Source organism: Abramis brama (assembly GCF_963993115.1).
Source record: "Abramis brama genome assembly, chromosome: 22".
NCBI lineage: Eukaryota > Metazoa > Chordata > Actinopteri > Cypriniformes > Leuciscidae > Abramis > Abramis brama.
The window spans coordinates 2,297,686-2,321,639 of NC_139984.1; the positions used below are offsets into that span (position 1 = coordinate 2,297,686).

Below are 23,954 nucleotides of genomic sequence, written 5' to 3' on the forward strand. Positions count from 1 at the left end.
TTTTTACAACTTTTACAAACCTTTTACAACAATGACATTAGCCGCGTTTCCATTACCCTTCAAATTGCGCAAATTGAAATTGCAAATTGGAAATACGCCCAATGGAAACACGTCAATTTAGCAAAAACTCCCATTTATCGCAAAAAAGTTTTACGCTTGCATGAGGTGGTTTTTCAGGCAATTCGAAAAAGGAATATTTCACAAAACTGCAATGGAAACAGTTTTTGCACATTTACAGTCACCTGACGTAGATGACGCGGTGTGTTTGGACAGAATACCAGACAGAGCTCTTTATTAAAATCATAAAAGACAAACGAATGACAGAAATACTGGAATCTAAACCTCAAAGAAATGGCACAATCAAGACCGCAAAGCAGAAATGAGGGAGAAAAACCCAGAAACACCTCATATGTGCCGCTCACAGTATAAGAGTCTTTCCTTGCCATTAATGCTTGGATAACACACCTACGTCTCCTTCCATTAATAATAATAATGTCTAGTGCGGTACGTGGCTGTGATACATATAAACCTACCAGCGTCCGTCGCCATGTTTTTTGGAATGACTTCTCGCAAGAGGAAAAATTACATTTAGTCGCATAACATCAGTTAATGGAAACGCCGTCATTTTGCAATAGATTTTTATCGATATTTAGAAAAAAAATAAAAATAAATCGCAAAAGTTTTGTGCAAAAGTTGTCCTACTGTTGTCCAAAAGCGTTGCATAGATCACGCTTTGCTGAATGATTTCCACCACAATTTTTACAGTTAGTGTCGTAAAGAAGAGATAGGATCCAAATGCGAACGATTGACAGAGTTTATTGAGAGAGCAAAATAAATAGTTTCTTCAGACAGGAACACAGGAAGCTTGCAGATTATGCAGTAAAGTCTTTAGAAAGGTAAACAGAACAGACTCAGTAGAAGGTTCCTTTAAACGGGTCAGCAGCTCTCTCTCAACTCTCGCTCGTAGGCTGAAGTGCAGCAGAAAGTCAGGGAGATCGGCCGGTGGACTTCAGACCTCTCGTCTCCATGTACAGAGCGGCAGCAATGCAATGAATACAGCACAGGGCGTTCGTCGACAGCGGGAGGGCTGGACACAGTGTAGAAGAGATGATTAATAGAGAGTGGAATTAATTACCTGACCTGAACTAGACTGTAGACAGGACTTGGACACGACAAGACAAGACGGATACAGCAGGGTTTGAGAAATGCCACTAGCATGATACTCTCACAAAATAATCTGGCAAAGGGAACAGAGAACATTAAATAGCTAGCGGGCTAGAGGAAAGAACAGGTGAAAGGAATAAGCGTGATAACAGCTAATGAGAATCAGCTGAAGAGGGAAGAAGGGAAAACGAGAGAAGGTGACCAGCAGAGGGGGGAAAAGGAAAGGAAAAGCCCGAGAAAAGAACCCGACTCATGACAGTTAGCAATGATCTTTGTCCCGCCGGCTCACAGGCCCACTTCATGTGTTGCTAGGTTATTTTACTGATGCTATTTGTCAGATTTTGAATGCTTTCACAAGAGTTAAATCACTTTCTCTGAGCAACACTCTTCTCACGCTATCATCTTCTATGCCACACACCAGCCTGTCTCTGATTAATTCGTCTGTGTGGCTCCAAAGTTACACGTTTTCTCTTTATTTCTCAGCGTACTCAGGTAAGCCTTGAAGGTTTCTCATGGTTTTTAATTTCTGGTGTTAAACGAATGTCTCTCCATTGTCATGTTTGTCTCCAGGTAGCATCCTTCTCTGAATCTGGTGTAATCACATCTTGCCCATTAGCACCCAGTATCGCTGGAGCATATGTGAATGAACACTCTCTTTCAATCTCCAATGGTCCTGTAAGATTGAAGAGTATGTAGGCTTCAGTTTTATCTGGCTTTTCGCTGTGAAATTTGTTCAAATTGTTCGCCAGTTTTCTGCCATGTTGCCTTTGAAGATCAGCGGGTCTGGCCGGCGAAATCCTTCGGCCATTGTGTCCTCTCCTATTCTCTTCCTTTATTGATTGTTTTAACTTCTGACACCATGTAGTTCCTTAAACACATCTCAAGTAGAAGTGTGTCTAAACTAACTGGATGGCACATCATCAGTTATCTACACTGATAGTTTGCCCTTCCATTCTTGCCTGAACCCCCATCATGACTATATCTGTTTTATCAGGGCTGTGACTGTGATGGGCCATCCCGCACTCAGAGGGGCCGGAGGGAACAGGCTGTCCCGTTCTCCTGCTATAAAGCTCCGTGTCCTGCACTAGCGCCACTTCATCTGCTCATCTGATCTCCTCACAATGAACGATATCTACAAAGCAGCGGTGAGTCTGTGCAGTTTTTCATAGAACTTTCTTGGATTGAGTAAAGCAATGCATTCAATCTAGACGTCCTAGTGTTAATGTTGAAATACTTTAAGCATTCAAAATACTTATACTTTTTAATGAATAGTTGTAACTACAGTTATATAATACATTGTAATACTTGGTTGCACCTCTAAAGAGTGTGGTATTTCATTTGTTGTCTTGACACTTTCAGACATCTGTGCTAGTCATTAAACCCTATAGGCTAATTGAGTGAAATCAACTGAATTGCCATATAATGAATTTACTATTTTACATTAAAATAGTAAATGAATTTTAGTATTTTACATTAATGACACATAACAAGTATATAATCATCCTAAACATGCTAAATTTAAATCTAAATATGTTACAATTTAAAAGTAAAGGCACACTGATGGACGTAAGAGGGACATCTTCCCATCTTACCCTACTGTAACACATGACATTTGGTGTTGATCATGTGTTGTAACGCACTCTACCATCTAAATGTAGACTTAGCTAAATGTTTATTACAGCTGTGGTTAAAAATATTCATGAAAACATACTCATCATAAGGAGTATTATAAGGCTTCATAAACACATTCATAGAAAAAAGTGACTCAGTAATATCTTTGGCTATTACCGTATATGAGGATTTATACAACTACATATTAATGTTCAAAATAAAATACAACATTAATTTTTTTTATTGCAGCAACAATGACTAGGAATCATATTATAATGTGCATGAATTAGGCATTACTCAAGCAGCCAACATACTGTCGTAAGCTAAAAAAGACAGCTCAAAATACCTTGACTCTTGAGCATTATCAGAGTTAGATAGGAGCCACTCGAGAGGCCAGAGACACTATCGTTCATGACTACACATGGAGCACCGCCTCACTCCCACGGCTAATTCTGGCATGCTTTGCTCAGCCGTGCATGTGTGTCTGCGAGCTGGAAGAGCAAGCGCTTAAGATAAAACACTCAGTCAGATTCCAGAACTGTGTGTGTGTGTGAGAGAGAGAGAGAGAGAGAGAGAGAGAGAAAGAGAGAGAGAGTGAGTGAGTGAGTGAGTGAGTGAGTGAGTGAGTGAGTGAGTGAGTGAGTGAGTGAGTGAGTGAGTGTGTGAGTGTGTGTGTGTGTGTGTGTGTGTGTTCCGGTAAACCCTATGTCCCCACAAGGATAGCAATATCTGAAATCCATTTTGGACATTTTTGGTCCCCATGAGGAAAACAGCTTATAAATCATTCTCAGTGATGTCTTTTAAAGATGTCAAAATGTTTTCTGTGATGGGTAGGTTTAGGTGTAGGGTTATGGAATAGAAAATACAGTTTGTACAGTATAAAAAGCATTATGTCTATGGAATGTCCTTATAAAACCTGAAAAACACACTTTGTGTGTGTGGTTGTGTCTGTGAGTGTGTGTGAGAGGGGCTCTAGGTTATCTCCACTGATCTCTGTCTGAGATATACATGAGACTGTGAGTCTGGGAAGAACATCCTGACACAGGTTTATGTGTCTCTTCAGTCCGGTGGGTTGTGTTGGGTCCAGCATGGAACTATAGACAGTAACTCTTACTAAAGCAGCTGTCTCATGAGTTAGCTTTGCTGGATTACCCATCCATTGTTGGGCCACCTCATATCATGTCCTTTATATGCGGTTTGTTATTTTTAACTCTGATATACCTTTATCTGTACACTGTAAAATCCAACAGTTGTTCTAACTAACTTGTACTTAAAGGGATAGTTCACCAAAAAATGAAAGTTCTGTCATCATTTACTCGCCCTCAAGTTGTTCCAAACCTGTATAAATGTCTATGTTCTGCTGGACACAAAGGAAGATATTTGGAAGAATGTTTGTAACCAAGCAGATCTCACAACAACTTGAGGGTAAGTAAATTATGACAGAATTTTCATTTTTGGGTGTACTATCCCTTTAATGTCTTAACTTAATAGTAAAAATCTAGTAATTTATACTATTCACATACTATGCCTTAGTTACTCAGAAAACCTAAGGTAAAAGTAACTGGTTTGAGAGACATTTTATCTGTTCTGATTAATTCGGTTCGGGAGTATAGATAAAAGCCCGCCCGCACTGATAATTGATTTGTTGGGTCCTTACATGCGCTTCGTGAGGCACACACGCACACTAGCACACACACGCAAGGTCTCTCGCTCCCTCTCTCTGCCGTGCTACGCATGCGCGCTCTTGCTCGCTCGCTCTACATTCCGGGAGATTTTAACTAATTTGCGGGCATCAGGGAGCCACTATAAACATGCGGGAGACTCCCGGAACTTCCGGGAGACTTGGGATGTCTGGGCAATAGACTTTTCTCTCATTCAGTTATCTGTCTCTAGTTGCATTCACTCATTTCCCAAAGTCATCTTGAATGTTGAATTGTCAATACAACTGAAACATTTGAGAGAACATCACATATACTGACTTCATACATTAAATGTTGATTTTCCTAAAATGTTTTTGTTTGAACTCGCCATTATGGTGATCAGTGTTCACTTTTGTTGGGCACTTGAAACTTAATTTATATTATTGTAATTCTCTTTCTATTGATGCAATAAGAAATCACAGTTATGTTTTCAAAGAAAGGGAAATAATAAATAGGTTGCTTTTAAAAGGTGGTCTTACTTCTGACTGAATCATTAACTTGTCTTAACGTTTAATTGCGTTGATATAATCCATTTATATTTGTGGCAATATATCACAATTAACCATGTTTGAGTCACTCAGAGACTTCAACATTCAGCATGCAAAACACAACAATGGTAACAATTAAATGTTATTTATTATATATTAATTGTAACAATTACAATTTGATTTGATGTTTCTTGTTGTGCTACTGCTGACACAAGACAGCAACTAAAATTCCCAAATAAAACAAACAAACAAACAAAAAAATAGTACAACAAACAATTGCATAATTTATTCATGCCGCAATGCACTCTGGGAGTCAGTAATTCTGAGTAGCTATGCTACGTTAAGAGTAAATCTAAAGTAAATTATTAAGTAATCTCTACAGTTCTTTCTTAGTTACTAGAACTCTCCTGTTAATGAACTATACTAACTAAGCATTTGTCAGTACAACATACTATTCCTATTTCATGTTACTTAGTTTGTTTAAGGTAATAGATTTGCATGCTTTTTTTAAGTTAGACTAACTAATTCGATTTTTTCAGTGTAGTGTGTAATCAAAATAACTCGGATCAAACCTAAGTCTTTGAATTTTAATAAAATATGAGTTTGGACTAAAGGAAACCTGTTTTTAATGGGAACACAACTTTGAAATATGTTTTGGCAATTTACACGAACAGGGTTCACATTTAACCCATACATTTTGCTGGTTGAAACATTGAAGTGTGAAGCATTTGAGCAGAGTCCTACTTATTAATTTCATCGATTCATTTATTTATTTTATTTTTTTTTGGTAGATTACTTATTGCCCAGACATGCAAAGTTGATTACAGCATTAATTAATAATTGACATAATTCCTTGTTTGCATAGGAAATACAGGTATAAAGTATTTTATATTATTTAAGCATCTGGAACCTTTTGATGATAACTGAGTTGAGTTCAACCAACCTGAAAAACTGGTTTTATTGAAGTGAAACAAATGAAAAACTACTTATGTTTGATATAATCTTTTTCATCTAACAGAGTTGTTCATTATTACACACAATGTATATATTGAACTACTAAAAACAAAGAGACAATTATCAAACATTGAGTGCCCACAGCCTGAGCACAAGCGCTACTCTTCAGCACAATGGTAACCACAACATTCAGTAACAGAAACTCCTCTAAATATCTAACATAACTGAACATTTAACATTAACATAAACTACAACATCTTTCCCTTTACTGAAAAACACATAAAATAACACTTAATCCATAAATTTACTCCACTAATGCAGTCCCTTGCAAAGCATGCTGGGAACTACAGATCCACTGCCCAGGGCTGCGTTTCCCAAATGCATCGTAAGCCTAAGTTGATCATAAAACAATTGCCACCAATGGTCTCTACGATCAACTTAGCTCACAATGCTTTTGAGAAATGTGGACCGTCTGGACGCAGTGCGTTTTGAAACGATGCACTTTTATGGACTTCAAAACAGAAACATCCATTCACTGCCATTATAAATCTTGGAAGAGCCAGGACATTTTTTAATATAACTTCGATTTGGTGCCACTATGCTTTCGAAATAATTAGTATTTAAAAAATAATATCTTTAACACACATATAAAATATAAAAATATTCCAGGCTACAACACAAGCATAAATGCATTAACACCAGATATGAGGTCAAGGCAAACAGCTTTCAAACAGCAACAACGTTTGTGCATGAGTTTGCTTTAAGAAGTTTACTTTAAATAGTTTCATCATTAACAATTCTTTCTGAGGAGAATCATCAGGGCTGGATTGGGCTTAAAATTCAGCCAATGTTTCCCCATTAATATTTTGCTGGGGTAAGGGCCTTTAATTTAGATAGATAGATAGATAGATAGATAAATAAATAAAATACTGAATACATAAAGGACAGAAAGAAATAATAATAAGATATTTTTGAACAAACTGAATAATTAGCAGTTACAGTTTATTAGAAATGATGATATCGACACAGAAGAAAAAAGCTCCGTCCTGAAAATTGACCAATGTTTTTGCATAGAGTTTAACAGTAAGATCATGACACAGGCAAAAAAAACAAGCTCCTCATTACCATGTTTTTTTTTTTTTTTAGGTTTCTATAACAAGAAAAACATCAATAATACTATTACTTATAATAAACTATGGTATTTGTCTTGAACACTATAAAACAACCTCTAAAAGTGACTTGTTTGACCTTATACTGCCCAATATTTAATGTAGCCTAAAGCTAATAATAGTAACATTACAATAAATACCACAATGTCATATTTCTACAGCTTTAGTAACTGCATGGTAATTTTTATAGTGGTGGTTTATAGTATACATAATTACTGTTGTCTGCAGTTTACCTCGGTAATTCAGTTTACATGGAGCTATTTGATCTAGTTTCAGCTAGGTTCCCAACAGAGCCTTTAATGATCACATAATGTTGTGCTTGTATCTAATTCAAATGAGAACAGCGACTTGCGCTGGTTATTATAGGCCATAAGGTGAACTAGGAAAAAGTGTCTAGAAAGTGATTTTCGTTCCCACACCTGGGCACTACTTTTTAAAATCATTTTTGCATTAACAACACCTTTTTGGACTTTACGTTAAAAGTTCTCCGCAAAATATTCTGCAATTTTTTGTCACAATCCATAAATGTATACAATTGTGAATAAAAAAAAACGAAAATTGTATGCTGTTGTTTTTGCTTGTAACTTTATTTATTATAATTTTATCAACACAAAATATGTCTCAAACTGACATTTATACATGTACCTAAACATTTAAGACAGGTATCGGTGCATTAGTATACTAAAGTGTGAATGTAGACCATGAAATATAACACATTTGAAGAAAGTGCACTTGTACTTCAAAATTTGCACCAATCAAAATTAAACATACACACTGTAAATTTTGCAAAACTGTGATGTTTTATACATCACATTTTTCAATAGGTCTTGTGTAATCACAGAAAGATAAAAACAAAGTAAACTTTGGCCCAAGTTGGCTAAAATTACTCAAAATGATACCCCTTAATTTTGAATAATGTAAAAAAAAAAAAAATCTATTTTACAATAGTTTCATTACAGCTCAAAATCAGCCTAAAATATGACACAGTGCCCTCATATTTGACACAGTGCCCACAGTGTCCTCCGGCCCTTAGATGCGAGATACACAATGTCTCTTGACAAATAGATATGACTTTTAAGTTCATATCATCTGGAATCTCAACATAATGGGCCAGTGTTGGTTCCTCAGTTGCACCGATAATCCAGGAAATCAAATTGTACAGTTCGAGTGGTACAACAGATTTTGCTTCGCTCACATTTAAATCGTCTGACGTGGGTGGCCACGGGCATTTCATACCGGGAGAGTCACATAGAAGCATCTTTAATATCAATGCCGCACTATAAATTGTCCTTGTGTCCTCTGTAGTATTGATAGAGGCCATTGAACTTGGTCTTTGCGGACCAGCTGTTGTACTTGCCGTGTTTTCACCATCACTTTGGCTAGTTACCTCAGTTGACTCGGTTGTTTCTGTACCTGATGGATGAGGTAGCCTGTCTATCAGCTTATCAGCAGACAGTGTCTCAACAAAGACCAGCTCACTGATGTTGCGCTTGTTGGGGCAGTGAAACACCAGCTGGGGGAAATCACGGGTCAACCTCCTCTTCAATTTATCCTGCCTGAAACAAAGATACAGTGAAAGATAATCACAACAGTATATAAAAAAAAGATATATTCACACTGAAAACTATTTAGTTGTGTATCAGCTTCTACACATTATAAAATATAATTAAGATTTCATTATAATGAATTCCATTTTTGTGAGAAAAAATAAAAATGTTGCACAAATGTTTTTTACAATGCTGCAAAAGAAACTCATTGTATTTAAATTACCTGTAGTTTGAAGCATCAAGATCTTCATGTTTTTTCACAAGATTTAAAAAGTTTCTTCTGAGCTGCGTCATTGTCAGCACCTCTTGGTTAACAATTATTCTATGGCGGATTATCCGCTCACAGAAGATCTTGTAACTGGCATCGAAGGTTGGCTCATTTCTGAAAAGAAAACACATTAAAAAAAGCAAAGTAAATATTTTATGTGCCATAACTATTTCACAATTGCTTCCATTTTAAATATAGTATAAATAGTAGCATAATTGAAAGCAATTGATCAACCGATTTGAGACGGGTTTTTTTTTTTTTTTCAGAAAGAAAATACACGTGTATATATTTAAATTATATATAATATATAATTTCCTTCACAAACCACTACACATTTTATCATATTGAATTACTGTGCAGAGATTATGCAGTCAAAACTGTGTTTACAGACAAAATGGCAATATACAGTCTAAGGTGGTCAATGCTTTACTTTAGAAATATGCAATAGTGTGAGGGAATTATTCATTATTATTTGATAATACAATATAATAACTTACTGTTCTTCTGAGGTCCCAGTAACTGTTGCAGTAGACTTTGTCAGGAATCTTGTGTACTGTCTGTAACAGGACTTGTGGTATCGCACCTCCAGAGACACACAGTCTTTGTCTCGAATATGCAAAAGAATGCTAGTGTCTTCCTTCATCTCAGCAGCTTTCAGTAACTGGCCTGTAAATAAAGCAAACTATAATTAAATTATTTGTAAATTAAAACATTAGGTAAAAACTGTGTTATAACAGTTAAACAATATTGAGTGTTCCGACTGTAGCTGTATGCAAAAAAATGCAAATCTATGTAATTGAAAGTTAATCATGGTACCCAGCATACGACACAAAACTTCAAACGTGTGTGTGTACTTTTTACCTACCTGCTGACAACGTTTCTGCCTGTGAAAGATGGTGCTTCTGTCGTTTGCCTGCAACCGTAATGTACTTGTCCGTTTTCTTACAAATTATGCACAAGGCAGGAAGCACAAGGACCTGCACAAGCTACTGGCAGGCCCGTCCTGGATCAAAGTTTCTTTGTCGGACATTCAATTGTTGAGGTACTACTACCCGATGGCACAGACTGAGCATCTGTAGCTTCAGGATGCTGTGTGACCCGTTTCTCGGCCGCATCCAAGCGCTTTTTGTCAATGAAACGCCTGTAGCAAGTGGGGTGAAACCCAGCGTCTTCGGGAACATTTTCATACTCAATATCTAGACAATGTTTGTAAGTTTCTGCTATTCTTTGACTCTCACCCTGCAAGCCAAGCCACTGTTTGGCGCTGTTTTTAAATGTATCCCACCGTGTGCGTGAAAAATCCTTTGTTTCTTCTTTATGTATGGACGTGAGATGCATATAGCATTGTTTAGAATACTTTTTGCGGAGTTTTGAAGGAGGTCTGGCCGTAATTTCTTCGTCTTCGCTACTCGATATTGACGACAAAGGCGCAGACATCTTGGATTCATGTTTACATGTCGTTCCAAAAAGCAGCCACCTTATTGGTCTAGCGGGAAGCACGTGATGATTGCCTCATCACTCCTGATAAAAATATGATTACGCGAGGAAAGAACTATTGCCGACTTTAAACGCTAATAAAAAATAAACTGCAGGATAACTCATGGAGAACTTTTATTTTCGTGCTCAATACAAATAGGTGTTTTTTTTTGGGACGAAAATAATTTAGTGCCCTATATATGGGAACGGGAAAACGGCTTCACCTTATGGCCTATTACTTCAATAGAGCAGCGAAAGGGTCAAGAGAGTTCATCAGCATGCATTTGTTCTTGAGGGGAAATAATTGAGGCTGAATCATAAAACGCTGTCAAAGGTTGTACATTTACAATTGTATTTCTGATGCTTTTGATGTTTCAATTTCTCATTGAAGAAATCCATAAAGGCATTACTAAACTCCTCTATGACATCGCAAGCTGTGGAGCTTCCGAATGCTGGTGCTGGTCCTTCTCATGGAGGACTCAGTATCTCATTCAGGGCTCCTCCGGAGATGGGCATGGCACCATGGCACGCTCCGAGTGACCATAACTCCGACCTGCCACCAAGCTTTCAGCCCGTGGTCAGGCCTTGCATTTCTAAGGGCCAGATTTCCCCTAGAACAAGTGTCCAGGCATGTTGTTGTCTCAACAGATGCCTCCACCACTGGCTGGGGTGCCGTCTGCAATGAGCATGCTGCCTCGGGCTCCTGAACAGGACCTTGACTGCAGTGGCATATCAATTGTCTCAAGTTGCTAGCAGTATTCCTTGCTCTTCGCTGGTTTCTGCCGTTGCTGCAAGACAAAAATATACTGGTCCGGAAAGACAACACATCGACCATTGCGTACATCAACTGTCAAGGTGGTCTACTCTCCAATCGCATGTCGCAACTCACCCGCCATCGCCTCCTCTGGAGTCAGGTCACTTCGTGCCATTCATATTCCAGGCGAGCTCAATCATGCAGCCGACGAGCTCTCACAACAGCTCACACTCCTGGGAGGCGCTCAACCTTTTTGCTGCTCCGGACACGTACCACTGCCAGTTTTTCTATTTCCTGCAGGAGACCCTCAGCACGGATGCACTGGCAAACAGCTGGCCCCGGGGCCTATGCAAGTATGCGTTTCTCCCAGTGAGCCTACTCGCACAGACCCTGTGCAGGGTCTGGGAGGTGACCTACCCTCAGTGATAGTAGACACTATGACTTCAGCCAAGCCACCTCTACGAGGCGTGCTTATGCTTGGAAGTGGAACTTGTTCATTGAATGGTGCTCTTCACACCAAGAAGACCCCCGTAATGCCTGATCAGAGTCATCCTTTCCTTTCTACAAAGATGGGTTGGAGTGAAGGCTGTCTCCCTCCACCCTAAAAGTATATGTTGTTGCTATCGCCACACATCACGACGCAATAGAAGGTTAGTCAGTAGGAAAGCACGATCTGGTCATCAGGTTCCTGAGAGGTGCGAGGAGGTTGAACCCTCCCTGACCTCACTTCAGGATGTCAACCTCCCTCTTGGGATCTCTCTCTGGTCTTAACGGCCCTGCAGAGAGCTCCCTTTAAGCCCCGCACTCAATTTTCTAAAGAGAAGCAGTTTTTTGGGTCACAAGCATTTTGGGTCAACGAAACGTGCCTGGAATTCGGGCCAGCCTGCTCTCACATCATCCTGAGACCCCGGCCTGGATATGTGCCCAAAGTTCCCACCACTCCTTTCCATAGACAGTATATAAACTGGACACAGCGACCCCATAGGTTTCAAAGGAGAAAAGTGAAGCAAATTAGAAGCACTCACTTCCTGATGGCTGAGCGACTGCACAGACTCAAACGGAGCTTGACGACGTGGATGTGACGTGAGCAGCCTGTCTGACAGTTGTAAGTCTTCTAGTAGCTGTGCCAAGCGAAATCTGAATCATTCCCTTCCGAATCTTGCAGAGACGGAGAGTGTGAGTAGGAGCTGTCCATGAGCTAGGAGCAGGAGAAACTTTATGACTCTCTATGGGCTTCTCCCTTAACTTTATCAGACTTTATGCCTCTACGTCCCCCCGATTGACTTCGAGCTTCTCCTCCTGTCTATACGGTAATTTCCAGAGAGTCGCGTGGTTATGATGCAATCGTTAGCCTATTTTTACAAAAACTGCTTCTACGGGGCCATAACGTAAGATACAAGGTAATGGAGCCTTTTATACATTGTCGTGTTTCTTTAGAAATAAATAATGGACAAATGGAGTCTTTAAACGCCTCAGATGTAAAGTTATTCGCTGTCAAAGTGACGCCAAAATAAATGGGAGTCAATGGAATGCTAACAGCAGGTGATGGCTTGTTAGCCAATGGCAGCCCCCGGGGGTGGTATGGAATTCGAGAGCTCGATTACCCCCCTGCTCCTTTCAGGGACCAAGTGGTGAACTTGCAAGCACCCAGCCCTAGCGTCTCTGTGCCCTGTGCACGCTATATGTCAAGTCAAGTCACTTTCATTTATATAGCACTTTTAACAATATAGATTGTTTCAAAGCAGCTTAACAGTGATAATCGGAGATTACAGTAGCAGAGGTTGTTTTGGCTTTACAGCAGCTCTAGAATAAAGCTATTATCCAGATAAAGTTAGTTAGATTGACTGATTCACTTCCGTTGCAAAGATCGTTAGTTATTAACTTAGGGGCTGCTAACACGACACCATTCTAACAGAAAACCCTTAATGCGCTCCGGCCGCTCATCCGCACAAAACAGTGCCTGGTGGCTCGAGAACGCAAACCCTGAAATAAATTCCCAAGGTGCAAGCCTTGAAAATTTTTGCAAAAAAGGTCATCTCTGCGCAAACCTCAAAAACGCAAACCGATGAAAACACAGACGCCGTGCATATGCACATCACGTGTTTAGTCTATAGGTATGGCCATTTGAATATATGTGCGCAGGCGTGTAGTCCTTCTTTACAAACCAACCCTCAACAAACTACTTGTCTGGCCTTAAAAATTTATAATAAAAAAATATTTATCGCTTCCGCATAGCAACGTGAACCAGAATTATCCCGACAACATTTTATCTGTACAGAGGTAAAGGGAAGGGAAGGAGGCCTTCACAGGGGAGAGACTAGATGACACTTCAGGACTGCGTTGTCGTCGTGTCCAGGCACAGGTCCTTCATCAGATCTGGATACGGCCTGGATCCGGCGGACTGCGGTAAACCTCGGGATAAACAGAGAGACTAATATTAGCGTAGATGCCATCCTTCTTATGATGTAACAAGTACATCAGGATTTATGGGAAGTTTTCCCTGTTCCGGCTGACCTAATCTATGCAGCCTAACATTGAATTATAGAAGTCTATAATGTGTTATGTGTATGCTAGGTCAAAGAGATGTGTTTTTAGTTTAGATTTGAACTGACAGAGTGTGTCTGCTTCCCGGATAATGTTTGGAAGACTCTTCTATATGTAGACCGCACACAGAGCTTCAGGACCTCAGATCAGCTCTTTGTATGTTATGGAGGCCAGCAGAGGTCTCTAAGCAGAGGTTGAGCCACAGGATTGTGAATGGCATTGTCTTGGCGTATCATTCCCAAGGCGAGCTGTGCCCCCTTAGGGTGAGAAAATGTGGTCTCTATAGCGCCCCTTTCAGCTTGGATTAGGCTCGCATTCTCAGTGTTATCCAATATTCTTACTGTGTGGGAACAAGTAGGAACAGCAGTGATTGAATTCTCTGTGTAAGCTCTGTCCTTCTCTAGACACTGTACTAAAAAACAAAACATTGTTTTGGTTATTTTCTATGAGTTTGCAGAGATGGTCCGTTGTTCTTTGTGAAGCATAAATTGTAAAATAAAAATAAAAAATATTTTCAGAGGACACAGCCTTATATTAGAAGAGGGCAGGAAGCTATGTCTGTTGTTGTGGTATCTTTTTTTTTATTTGATTAGAAACCTTTTAATTAATATTTTTAATATTTACTGTTTGTTACAAAAACACCAAAATCACACAAATCCACTTACCAAAGTCCACTGACCGAAACGTAATATCTGTGTGAATGCATGTTTGTGTTTATTTGTGTAGTGTACATTATGTTTTGACTTTGTCATAATTATTGATCCATTGATGTCTTCAACAGGTAGAGCAGCTCACTGATGAGCAGAAAAATGGTATGGCATAGTAATACTATACGGGTGTGAATGTAAAATGTTATGTTATATGTTTTAAAATGCCTCTAGATTATATATATTTTTTACTACCTACAGTGCTGTAAAAAAAAGTACAATAGTGTAAAATAACAATGAAAATAGAAACTTAAAGTCCGCTTAAAGTCCCCCCACACTATTTAAATTGGATTTGAGATTTGGACATTAATTTGGCCCCCCAAGTCATTCCTTTGTAGTTTTGATTGTTTTGGGTCAATATGTCAAAAGGCCCACTTACGCTTGAGATTTAATTTTAACAAATGGCCTCATGGTGTCCTCAAGCACTCTTTGGTATCTACATTATTTTTAACATAAGAACGGACCATTTGTAACTTGAATGTGCGAGGCTTCCGGTGTTTTCCTCTTTCACTTATTTTACCTGTACACAAACACTGTTATGCTGCATGATATTGCAAACTGATAATTGTTATCAAATTGTTTTAATTATCATTTTTAATAAAAACACTGGTTTGTAGCACAAATAGTTTTGCTCTATACTGCATTTCTGTCAGGACCACTACCGTCAAATATGATTGACAATTAGCATACAGTTTGGATTGGCGGTATGGTTCTGTTCTGGGCGAGAACTCCCTGCGCTCCCATGCAGCCTAGCATGGATAAGAGCAGGGAGAACAGCAATAATCCCCCTTGGGGTAAACAGAACAGAACCAACATGAAAATTTGCAAATATATTTAATTCAAGATTTTAAAGTACAACATTATTCGATAATTATTCTGATTCAAGGGGAATCAGAATGTCAAATCCTGACTGGGCGAGAGGTGGAGCTGGGGATGGAGGAGGGTAATTAGCTCCTGAGAAACGCGATAGCTGCTGATAATACTGATGGAGCTTATATATGTATATGGTGATAGGCGTCATATTCCTATAGGTAGATGTGGATCAGCTGAGGGTCAGCTGATGCGAGCTTGACTCACGTGACCTGCCAGAACTAACGCTACGCTTGATTTTGTTATTCTTCTAGTTATTTACCTATAGCGGCTTATGAATTGGAAGTTGCCCACATTCACAGAAAATAGCTTACTTCCACATTGTAAAATTAGATGAATAATGTGGAATTCATAGTTTACATTATGATAGCAAGTTTGCCTGGCCCTATGACAGCAAAATACCCACAAATAATTATAATATACTGGGGGTGATTCAAAGTTGGTATGAGGTTCTTGAAATGCATGTCACCAGATTCAAATGGTCTGATCGAAGACATTTTCAGGCATTGCATGAAGTATGGCAAAGTGACGCAACCGGGTTACATACGTAACCTCAGACATTCCCTTTCAAATGGAACTCAACGCTGCATCACGATGTTGATGCTATGGGAACGTTAATACCCACGTCGCCATACTGAAGGCATGCCTGACCAATCAGGTTGTGAAGTATGCAAAAGCACAAACCCTATGGTCCAAGAATGATTACCCAAAAGAGACGAACCTGGGGAAAACCAACTCCATAATAAATATAAGTGAACGTGTATGGAAAGGGCTAGCCTGCCACAGCACAAACATATAAAAATATAATAATTCTCCAAGAAGGTAGAAGTGAAGCATACTGCACGCCTCAAAGGAATGAGAACTGATACAGCAAAATTAACCCAAAAGGACATGAGTTCCTGGGGTTGAATCCATATTCAGACTGTAAAACCTTATAAACGTGTGCAGAGAGGACCAGCTGCCACAGCACACTTTAGCTAGTTCCTTAGAACAGGGGTGCCCAATCCTGCTCCTGCCGATCGGCTGTCCTGCACAGTTCATCTCCAACCCTAATCAAACACACCTGCCTTTAATTTTCAAGTGATCCTGAAGACCTTAATTGGTTGCTTCAGGTGTGTTTGATTAGGAGATGAAGATGGAGATGAACTGTGCAGGACAGTCGATCGGCAGGAGCAGGATTGGGCAAGAGTGAGCCCTGATACCTCAAATCAGCTGGACCGCCTGGGGGTGGAGTCTCCACTCTCCCGGGAGTGTGAGCTGTCGTGAGAGCGTTAGCTGCACAATTGAGATCACCCGGAATATGAATGGCACAAAGCAACTGGAGTCATTTCTGACTCCAGAAGAAGAGATGGCGGGCAAGTTGCGACATGCATCGGGAACGTGGACCACCTTGGCAGTTGATTTACGCAATGGTCGATTTGTTGTCCGTCCAGACCGGTATATGCTTGTCACACAGCAATGGCAGAAACTGAACCGCAACTGCACGCTTCACCTGAGAGATGTCCACGTACCCTTTGGCCGCCCTGCCATCGAGGGTAGTGAGAGTGGAGGAGGCTCCAGAGTGGCTTTGGGCAGAAAAAGGTGCCTTCCACGACTTTGTTACCTTCTCGTGCACTTCTGGGAAGAAGGGCACCAGAGAGGGGCGCTGTTGCTCTGTGGACCCCACCCCTGGGTACCAATCATCCAGCCTTGAGGGTGGAGCAGCAAAGTTTCTCAGGAAGATGATCACCGCTGACGCACCGTCACACCAACACAGGAACACTTCCGGGTTCTGAAGTCCACACGATGAAAGCAGAGCTGAATCAACGAAGAAACGTTTGGCTCCGAAGCAAATTTTTGCTTTATGTTCAACCTCATCTCGATGCCGAATCACCAGGTCCTTTGACTTGGTGAGTATGAGCCAATCGTCGATATAACTGAGAACATGGTCGCTGAGGAGCCAGAGCTGCATCCATGCACTTTGTGAATGCGCGAGGTGATAAAGCTAGGATGATACTGGTACACATTAGGGATGTAACGATTCACTCAACTCACGATGCAATGCGATTCACAATACTGGTTTTGCAATGCGATTTTCTCACTTTATTTTTACAAATTAAGATTTAAGACAAAAAGTGTCCTTTTATTTCTCAGACAAAATGCTGCACATTTCTTTATAAAATGTTTTATATATTTTATGTAATAATAACACTAAATTGACATTTTAAAACAATTCCCAAAAAAGTCTAGGGAATTGCAGAAATAAAAAGACTATAAAATTTAAGTACAACAGTGACAGGGGTTTCACATTGTTATAAAGGCAAGATTTTAATATTATTTTATTAATTATTTTAATTTGCATCATTACACTTGCAAGAGTTAGAAAAACAGAACACATTTAGAAAAATATGCCATAATAATCAACCAATTATTGAACAAATCCATGTAGACATTTAGAGAAAGAGATACAACACCTGGTTCTGCAACAGCACAGCTTTCTCTGTGGAATACATCCTTGTGCTGGTCTTTATCTTGGTGAACACTGGAGCTTCTCAGTCTCACTGTTCACTGTGGTGATTATTAGTCTTCAGAAAGTCAAAATGCCGCCACACCTCCGATTTGAATGAGTCAATGTCAACATCTACGTGCTTGCCGTCGCCATGTTTGCTTCTGTTTGAAGGTGCGTGCACACTGACGCAGAGCAGAGAGAGCATTTCAATTAATTCCTATGGAAGTTGAGCTTCCAGCCAGTGGCGGATTTAGCAAATTGGGGGCCCAAGGCGAAGGTATGTTTTTCAATTCAATTCTTGTGATTTGATTCAATATTGACTCATTTGGATAAATATTAGGTACTCAAGACAAGCGTTAATTTTTCTCAAGAAAAAAACAAAAACAAAAACTCACATAATCCTGTAAACATACAAACAGCCCTATCAGCTGGTAGTATTATTTAAGGTTAAAAATAACTCAAATTAAACATAATGCGTTTTTATTATAATAACAACAACTTTATTTAATGATATAAGTAAAAATATACTAAATATGTAATATAGTACACATATTTAGCAAAATACTCTCTATAGCTCTTTTTTTCTAGCCAACAAACATGCTATAGTACGGTGGCCGAGAGAGCTCAACACGCTGCAACTGAAGAAAACACATGCAAATAGAAAAACACCTGCAAATTAAGAAAACATCTTCATCAGTTTCACAACACATGTGTGCTCCAAATACTCACAACACAACCAAATACAGAAACGCGCTGCAAAAGTTCACAACACAAACAAATACAGAAACATGCTGCAAATAGGACAGAACACAACGGAAATGTTTCCGGGGAACCCAATAAGTGACGGACCCGGCTGGGCTTTTTTAATAACAAAATATACAGAGATGACACGTTTATGACATACAACTTTGTATACAATATTATTCAATGTCATAAGAATACTAAAAAGAACAATGAGCTGAAGACTAAAATAAATAAATAAATAAAGATAGAGAAAAAGAACATGAGGGAAAGACATTAATCTATACATCAGTTACATTGTACACATTTTGTCATGTTATGTTAAAATAAGTTTCATAAGAAATGTTAGAATGCAGCTAGGGTCCAAATATGAGACGGCAAGTTTTAAAGTTGAGACACTCACACACAGATATAACGCATATTTTAAAAACTTTGTTGTATAAAATGTATATTTATTTGCAACAGTTATGTTAACAGCAATAATACTATATTTCTGGTAAGAACAGCTATTCAGCTGATGGACACGCGCTGCGTTGTCATGGGAACATCCCAGGTGAAAATAATGAGGAAATTACGTTGTCTTTCGTTGCTCCCTTCATCAACATAATGGCACACAAGTGCCCCGCTCCCTCCAAAGTGCCCACATCAAGGGCTCTGTCGTCTGCCCTTTTAAGAGAGTAGGGCATAGGTAAAGCTCACAAGCAATAACCACGTCCCAGCCGGGTCCATCACTTATTGGGTTCCCCGGAAACATTTCCGTTGTGTTCTGTCCTATTTGCAGCATGTTTCTGTATTTGTTTGTGTTGTGAACTTTTGCAGCGCGTTTCTGTATTTGGTTGTGTTGTGAGTATTTGGAGCACACATGTGTTGTGAAACCGATGAAGATGTTTTCTTAATTTGCGGGTGTTTTTTCTGTTTGCATGTGTTTTCTTCAGATGCAGCGCGTTGAGCTCTCTCGGCCACCGTACTATAGCCTATATATTATGGTCATTCATTGGCTTTCCTGAGGTAAATGTTACGTGACAATTGTTCTCCAGCTGTTTTATTGACCCCTTTCCACGGTTGAAAAACACTGATTGATCTATATTATGTATGAGGAATATACATTTCGGTAAGTTGTACTGTATCTTTCAACATTGTTCATTCGTGTTTATTTACTATCAGCTAGTAGAGATGATCGGTTCACGTGCTGCTAGGGATCTGTCACGTCACATTTACAAGCGCCAAAACGGTATTTATAGTAACTTAAGTGAGTGAGAGGGGGTAAGAGGGGCGAACTGGGGAGAGGTGAGGTTGCATTTGGCTCTAAGCAAATCCACGTATATCCATGTGAGTGTGTTAACGTTATCCTCACCTAGCGCCACTTCACAGCTAGCTGCTGCTGCTGTAGCGGCATGTTCAACGCTTTGGATGTTGTTGGTCCTGTCTGTATCCCCAACAGTAGCCGTAAAAAAGTTTGTAATCTTTGGCAGCGTTGCCAAATACTTATCGGCGTCTTTTCGCTTTTTTCTTTTATTTGAGCCGCTTGGGTAACTTCGTTTCATTTTCGTGTTTAGACTCATCTTGCTTCATCTCTGTTTGTGTAATGTTACTTCCCAGTCCTCCTGTCACTGCGTGTTTATCTTTCGCGCCGTGCACCATTACGGACTAGTCCATTTCATTGTGAATGTAGGGGGTGTATGTGTAGGGACAGATAACCATGAACTGGACATTTTAACTACTACTTCAACGTTCCAACGTATTTCTTAAGAATATTAATACAATTTACCATGCTTTTGAAGCGTTCATGGTGATGAGGGGCTTTTTCTTTTCTTTTTTCTTTTCTTTTTTTTTGAGGTTGGTTGGGGGCCCCCCTACTTTGACCGCTGGTAGGGTGCCCCCAAGCAGCCGCTTACCTATGCCTCTATGTTAAGACCGCCACTGGTTCCAGCTCACGCACGCTCACAAACTCAACTTCCTTAGGAATGAACTGAAAACACTTGCTGCTTTCGTTCCTGTAAAGCAAGTAAACAGTAAACGCCTCTGCTGTTTAAAATGTGTATTGCGATTAATTTAACATCTCTACCGACTTGAATCGTCACATATTTGTATCGATTTTCAACCGGCTCGGAATGAATCGTTACATCCCTAGTACACTTCGCCCCGAAAGCGAACCTGAGATACCAGTCTGAACACCGGCGATTGCTTTTTGGCCGCCTGGAACCTGTCGACAACAGCATTGACTGCGTCACTGAACAGGCCTGATAGCTAAACCGTTTTACGCTGATGCCAAACAGGTGCTGCTATGTCGCAACCATAGCAGCCATTGCACAGTCAATAGAGCAACCGTCTGCTTAGGGGCACGGAGGACATGGTCTGTGTCCTGGCGGTGTTCCCTGACTGACTTAAAGTCAGTAGCCTCACCGGAGTCCAGGTCGTTGTCACGCTTTAGGCTGCATGAGGCACGTCGAGGCAGATTCAGAAGACAGGATGAAGTGACAACAGGAATTTAATATAAACAGAAACATACCAAAACTACAACACAGTGTTGACGAGAACCGACAGAGAACAGAGAACAATGAGGAACTTAAATACACAGATGAAAATGGGAAGACAAGGTGACAACAGCTGAACATGGTGAGTAATGATGATGATCGCTGGCAGGTGTGGGTAATGGTGAAGTGAGTGCAGGTATGTGCCGGAGAGGATGATGGGACATGTAGTGAAGACGGTGACTAACAGGTGACCGTAACAGTCGTTAAGCAGGTCGGCCTGGTACACCTGCAGAATAGACATAGTTTGCAGGAATGCACCGCCCTGACCCTCTTTACCCACAATGCTGGATGTAATTCTGCAAGGGCTCATTTAATTCTGCAAGGCCTCGTGAGTAGTGTGGGTTTCTTTAGGGTTGAGGCCAAGAGAGTAGACAAACTTCTTTTTGTTTCTTTTTTTGAACTCCTAACACAGAGAACAAGACTTCTCACACACATGCAAACAGTGGCTTGCTGAAGACAAAGAAGCTGGTGACGTGCATTTCAGGCATCTATTTATGGTCTCAGCTGATGCTACATCACCTGACCACACTTTTGACCAATCAAGATCGGTGTTTCCCACCGAAAACTGAATTTAACACCCATGCCCAACTAATAAAAAACAATAACAGCATTATTTATAGCCTCCCTGCTAAAAAAAATCAGCAATGCTGGTCACCAGAATGAGTTATGTTTTGCATGCTGGGACCAGCATGGGATGCTGTTTGCTGGTCCCCATGGGAAGCAGGAGCGCCAGCTACACCAGTTTGAGAACAGCTTGACTATGCTGGTCCACCAGCTAGACCAGCACTATTCCAGGTCTAGCCAGAATAAACCAGCCTGGACCAACGTGGAATTAATGCTGGTTTATGCTAGGTTTTTCAGCAGGGCTATATGAAAAAAGATTTACTAAACTGACATTAATTAACAATATCATTAAGTTGTTCATGACAGAGACACTATAATGTACACACAACCTTAAATGACTGCTTAAGTTCTGTGGTTGTGTTTTGTAGAGTTCCGCGCAGCATTTGATATTTTCATTCAGGATGCTGAAGATGGCTGTATTAGCACTAAGGAGCTCGGAAAGGTAATGAGGATGCTGGGCCAGAACCCCACGCCGGAAGAACTCCAGGAGATGATTGACGAGGTGGATGAGGATGGTAAAGTCTAGAACAATCCAGAATAAGTAACATTCCAGAACCCTAACCTGTAATGTCAACAAGTGTTTTAGTCAAGTCCACCTAGACCAAGACCAAGTTAAGACCAAGACCAGTGTGTGTTGTGACCAAGAAAAGACCAAGACATTGTGGGGTTGAGACCAAGGCAGGGCAAGACCGAGTCAAGACTAAGACCAGACCAGGTCTCCTCAAATTCCTCTAAAAAAATCCCCATTTACTGCTTGAGAAATGTCTTAATCAATAAATACAATTAGAAAAATAAGACAATCTATAGAGCTGTTACCAATCAAATGAAATCACTAACAACAAAATTCATCAATCTTGCACTGCAGAGATGGCAGAGAAGCTACAATTCCAACTATGATAAATAATGTTGAGATTAATGTTTTAAAAATAAAATTTTGTTTATTGAACGTTTGTATAAAATCAATATCACGTTTGCAATTGTGCTCTTGTTCTCTTGTTCATGTGATATATGTTATAATATAAAAAAACAAGATCTCATACAAGTCATTTTTGCAATCATATCTTGAATTTGACTTAATATGATATGGCCACAGTCATATCAGCTTGTACTCCAAGACTGGTTGCCCACTGAAGCTAAGCAGGGTTGAGTCTGGTCAGTACCTGGATGGGAGGCTCCTGGGAAAAATAGGTTGCTGCTGGAAGAGGGGTTATTGAGGCCAGCAGTTGGCAATGCTCGCCCTGTGGTTTGTGTAGGTCCTAATGCCCCAGTAAAGTGACAGGGACACTATACTGTAACAAGCACCATCCTTCAGATGAGACGTTAAACCGAGGTCCTGACTCTCTGTGGTCACTAAAAATTCCATGGCACTTCTCGTAAAAAGTAGTGTGTCCTGTCCAAATTCCTTCCATTGCCCTTATCAATCATGGCCTCCTAATAATACCCATCCACTGAATTGGCTCAATCACTCTCTCTCTCCTCTCCACCTATAGCTGGCGTGTGGTGAGCGCACTGGCGCCATTGCTCTGTGGCTGTTGTTGCATTATCCAAGTGGATGCTGGTTGAGGAGAGACCTCCTGATATGATTGTATAGTGCTTTGGATGTAAAGTAGTGCATAAGAAAAGCACTATATAAATATATATACACACCTACTCTACGTGATGTAACTTCGACTAGTGCACTTGCGCTAGTGCACATTTTCACTGTGTGATTTAGTTAAATTTAAATTGCATTTATAATGCCCTCAATATTCAAGAGAATGGGAAAAACTACCTCTGTATGTGTCATGTACTGCTCCAAGACAAGGAGGTTGAGGATCCAAATGCAGTACTTATTTTGAAAGGGTAATCCAAAGACGTAATCCAAATCCAGGCAAGGGTCATACACAAACAAGCAATCCAAACAATAACAGAAAAGGGCTGAGGCAAGGAGAGAAATCCGAGGGAACAGGCAGAGAATCAAGGTGACCAGGACACAAGAGAAACAGGATACAAACACGCTCAGAATTGCAGTACAAACACTAAACAAGACTTCGCAGGGAATGAATGTGAAAATCAGGCTTATATGGGGTGAGCTAAACAAGGTAATGACATACTGGTGAATGTGATCATGGCTGATTAGTCTGGGCAAAGGATTATGGGAAATGTAGTTTGTGGATGTGTGGTAATAGTCCGGGTTGGAGTGCCCTCTGATGGTTATCCCGGGCACTCTCACTGGTGATCGTTACAGTATGTCTTTTATATTTATATCATTTAGTATAGTAGTTAATCAATATCACACAAATTTGTAATCAGCACGATTACAAATGTGGTATTGA

General features: G+C 40.1%; 2 protein-coding genes across 2 annotated transcripts in view; one reads left to right on the forward strand and one right to left on the reverse strand.

Moving 5' to 3' along the window:
- tnnc1a (troponin C type 1a (slow)) overlaps nucleotides 1-23,954 on the forward strand; it is a 35,611-nt gene that overhangs the window by 764 nt on the left and 10,893 nt on the right. Inside the window, exons 2-4 of the mRNA XM_084098146.1 lie at nucleotides 2,159-2,309; nucleotides 14,457-14,487; nucleotides 22,008-22,154. Coding sequence (XP_083954272.1) covers nucleotides 2,286-2,309; nucleotides 14,457-14,487; nucleotides 22,008-22,154 — 202 coding nt within the window. The 5' untranslated portion in view covers nucleotides 2,159-2,285. The remainder of the gene's footprint in view (nucleotides 1-2,158; nucleotides 2,310-14,456; nucleotides 14,488-22,007; nucleotides 22,155-23,954) is intronic.
- Nucleotides 3,268-10,379, reverse strand: LOC311072842 (uncharacterized protein). Its single transcript, XM_084098145.1, has 4 exons — nucleotides 9,767-10,379; nucleotides 9,399-9,567; nucleotides 8,857-9,015; nucleotides 3,268-8,642 (listed from the first exon to the last, which is right to left on the reverse strand). The coding sequence occupies exons 2-4, from the start codon at nucleotides 9,542-9,544 to the stop codon at nucleotides 8,021-8,023; spliced, it is 927 nt and encodes a 308-aa protein (XP_083954271.1). The 5' UTR covers nucleotides 9,545-9,567; nucleotides 9,767-10,379; the 3' UTR covers nucleotides 3,268-8,020.

Bases quoted from the DNA above. Each gene is read 5' to 3' on its own strand.
- LOC311072842 (XM_084098145.1), bottom strand. From the start codon at position 9,544: ATGAAGGAAGACACTAGCATTCTTTTGCATATTCGAGACAAAGACTGT. The intron at 9,016-9,398 runs GTAAGTTATTAT...TTTTCTTTTCAG, and splicing joins ACTGGGACCTCAGAAGAACA to AAATGAGCCAACCTTCGATG. The intron at 8,643-8,856 runs GTAATTTAAATA...TCTTTGTTTCAG, and splicing joins CTTGATGCTTCAAACTACAG to GCAGGATAAATTGAAGAGGA.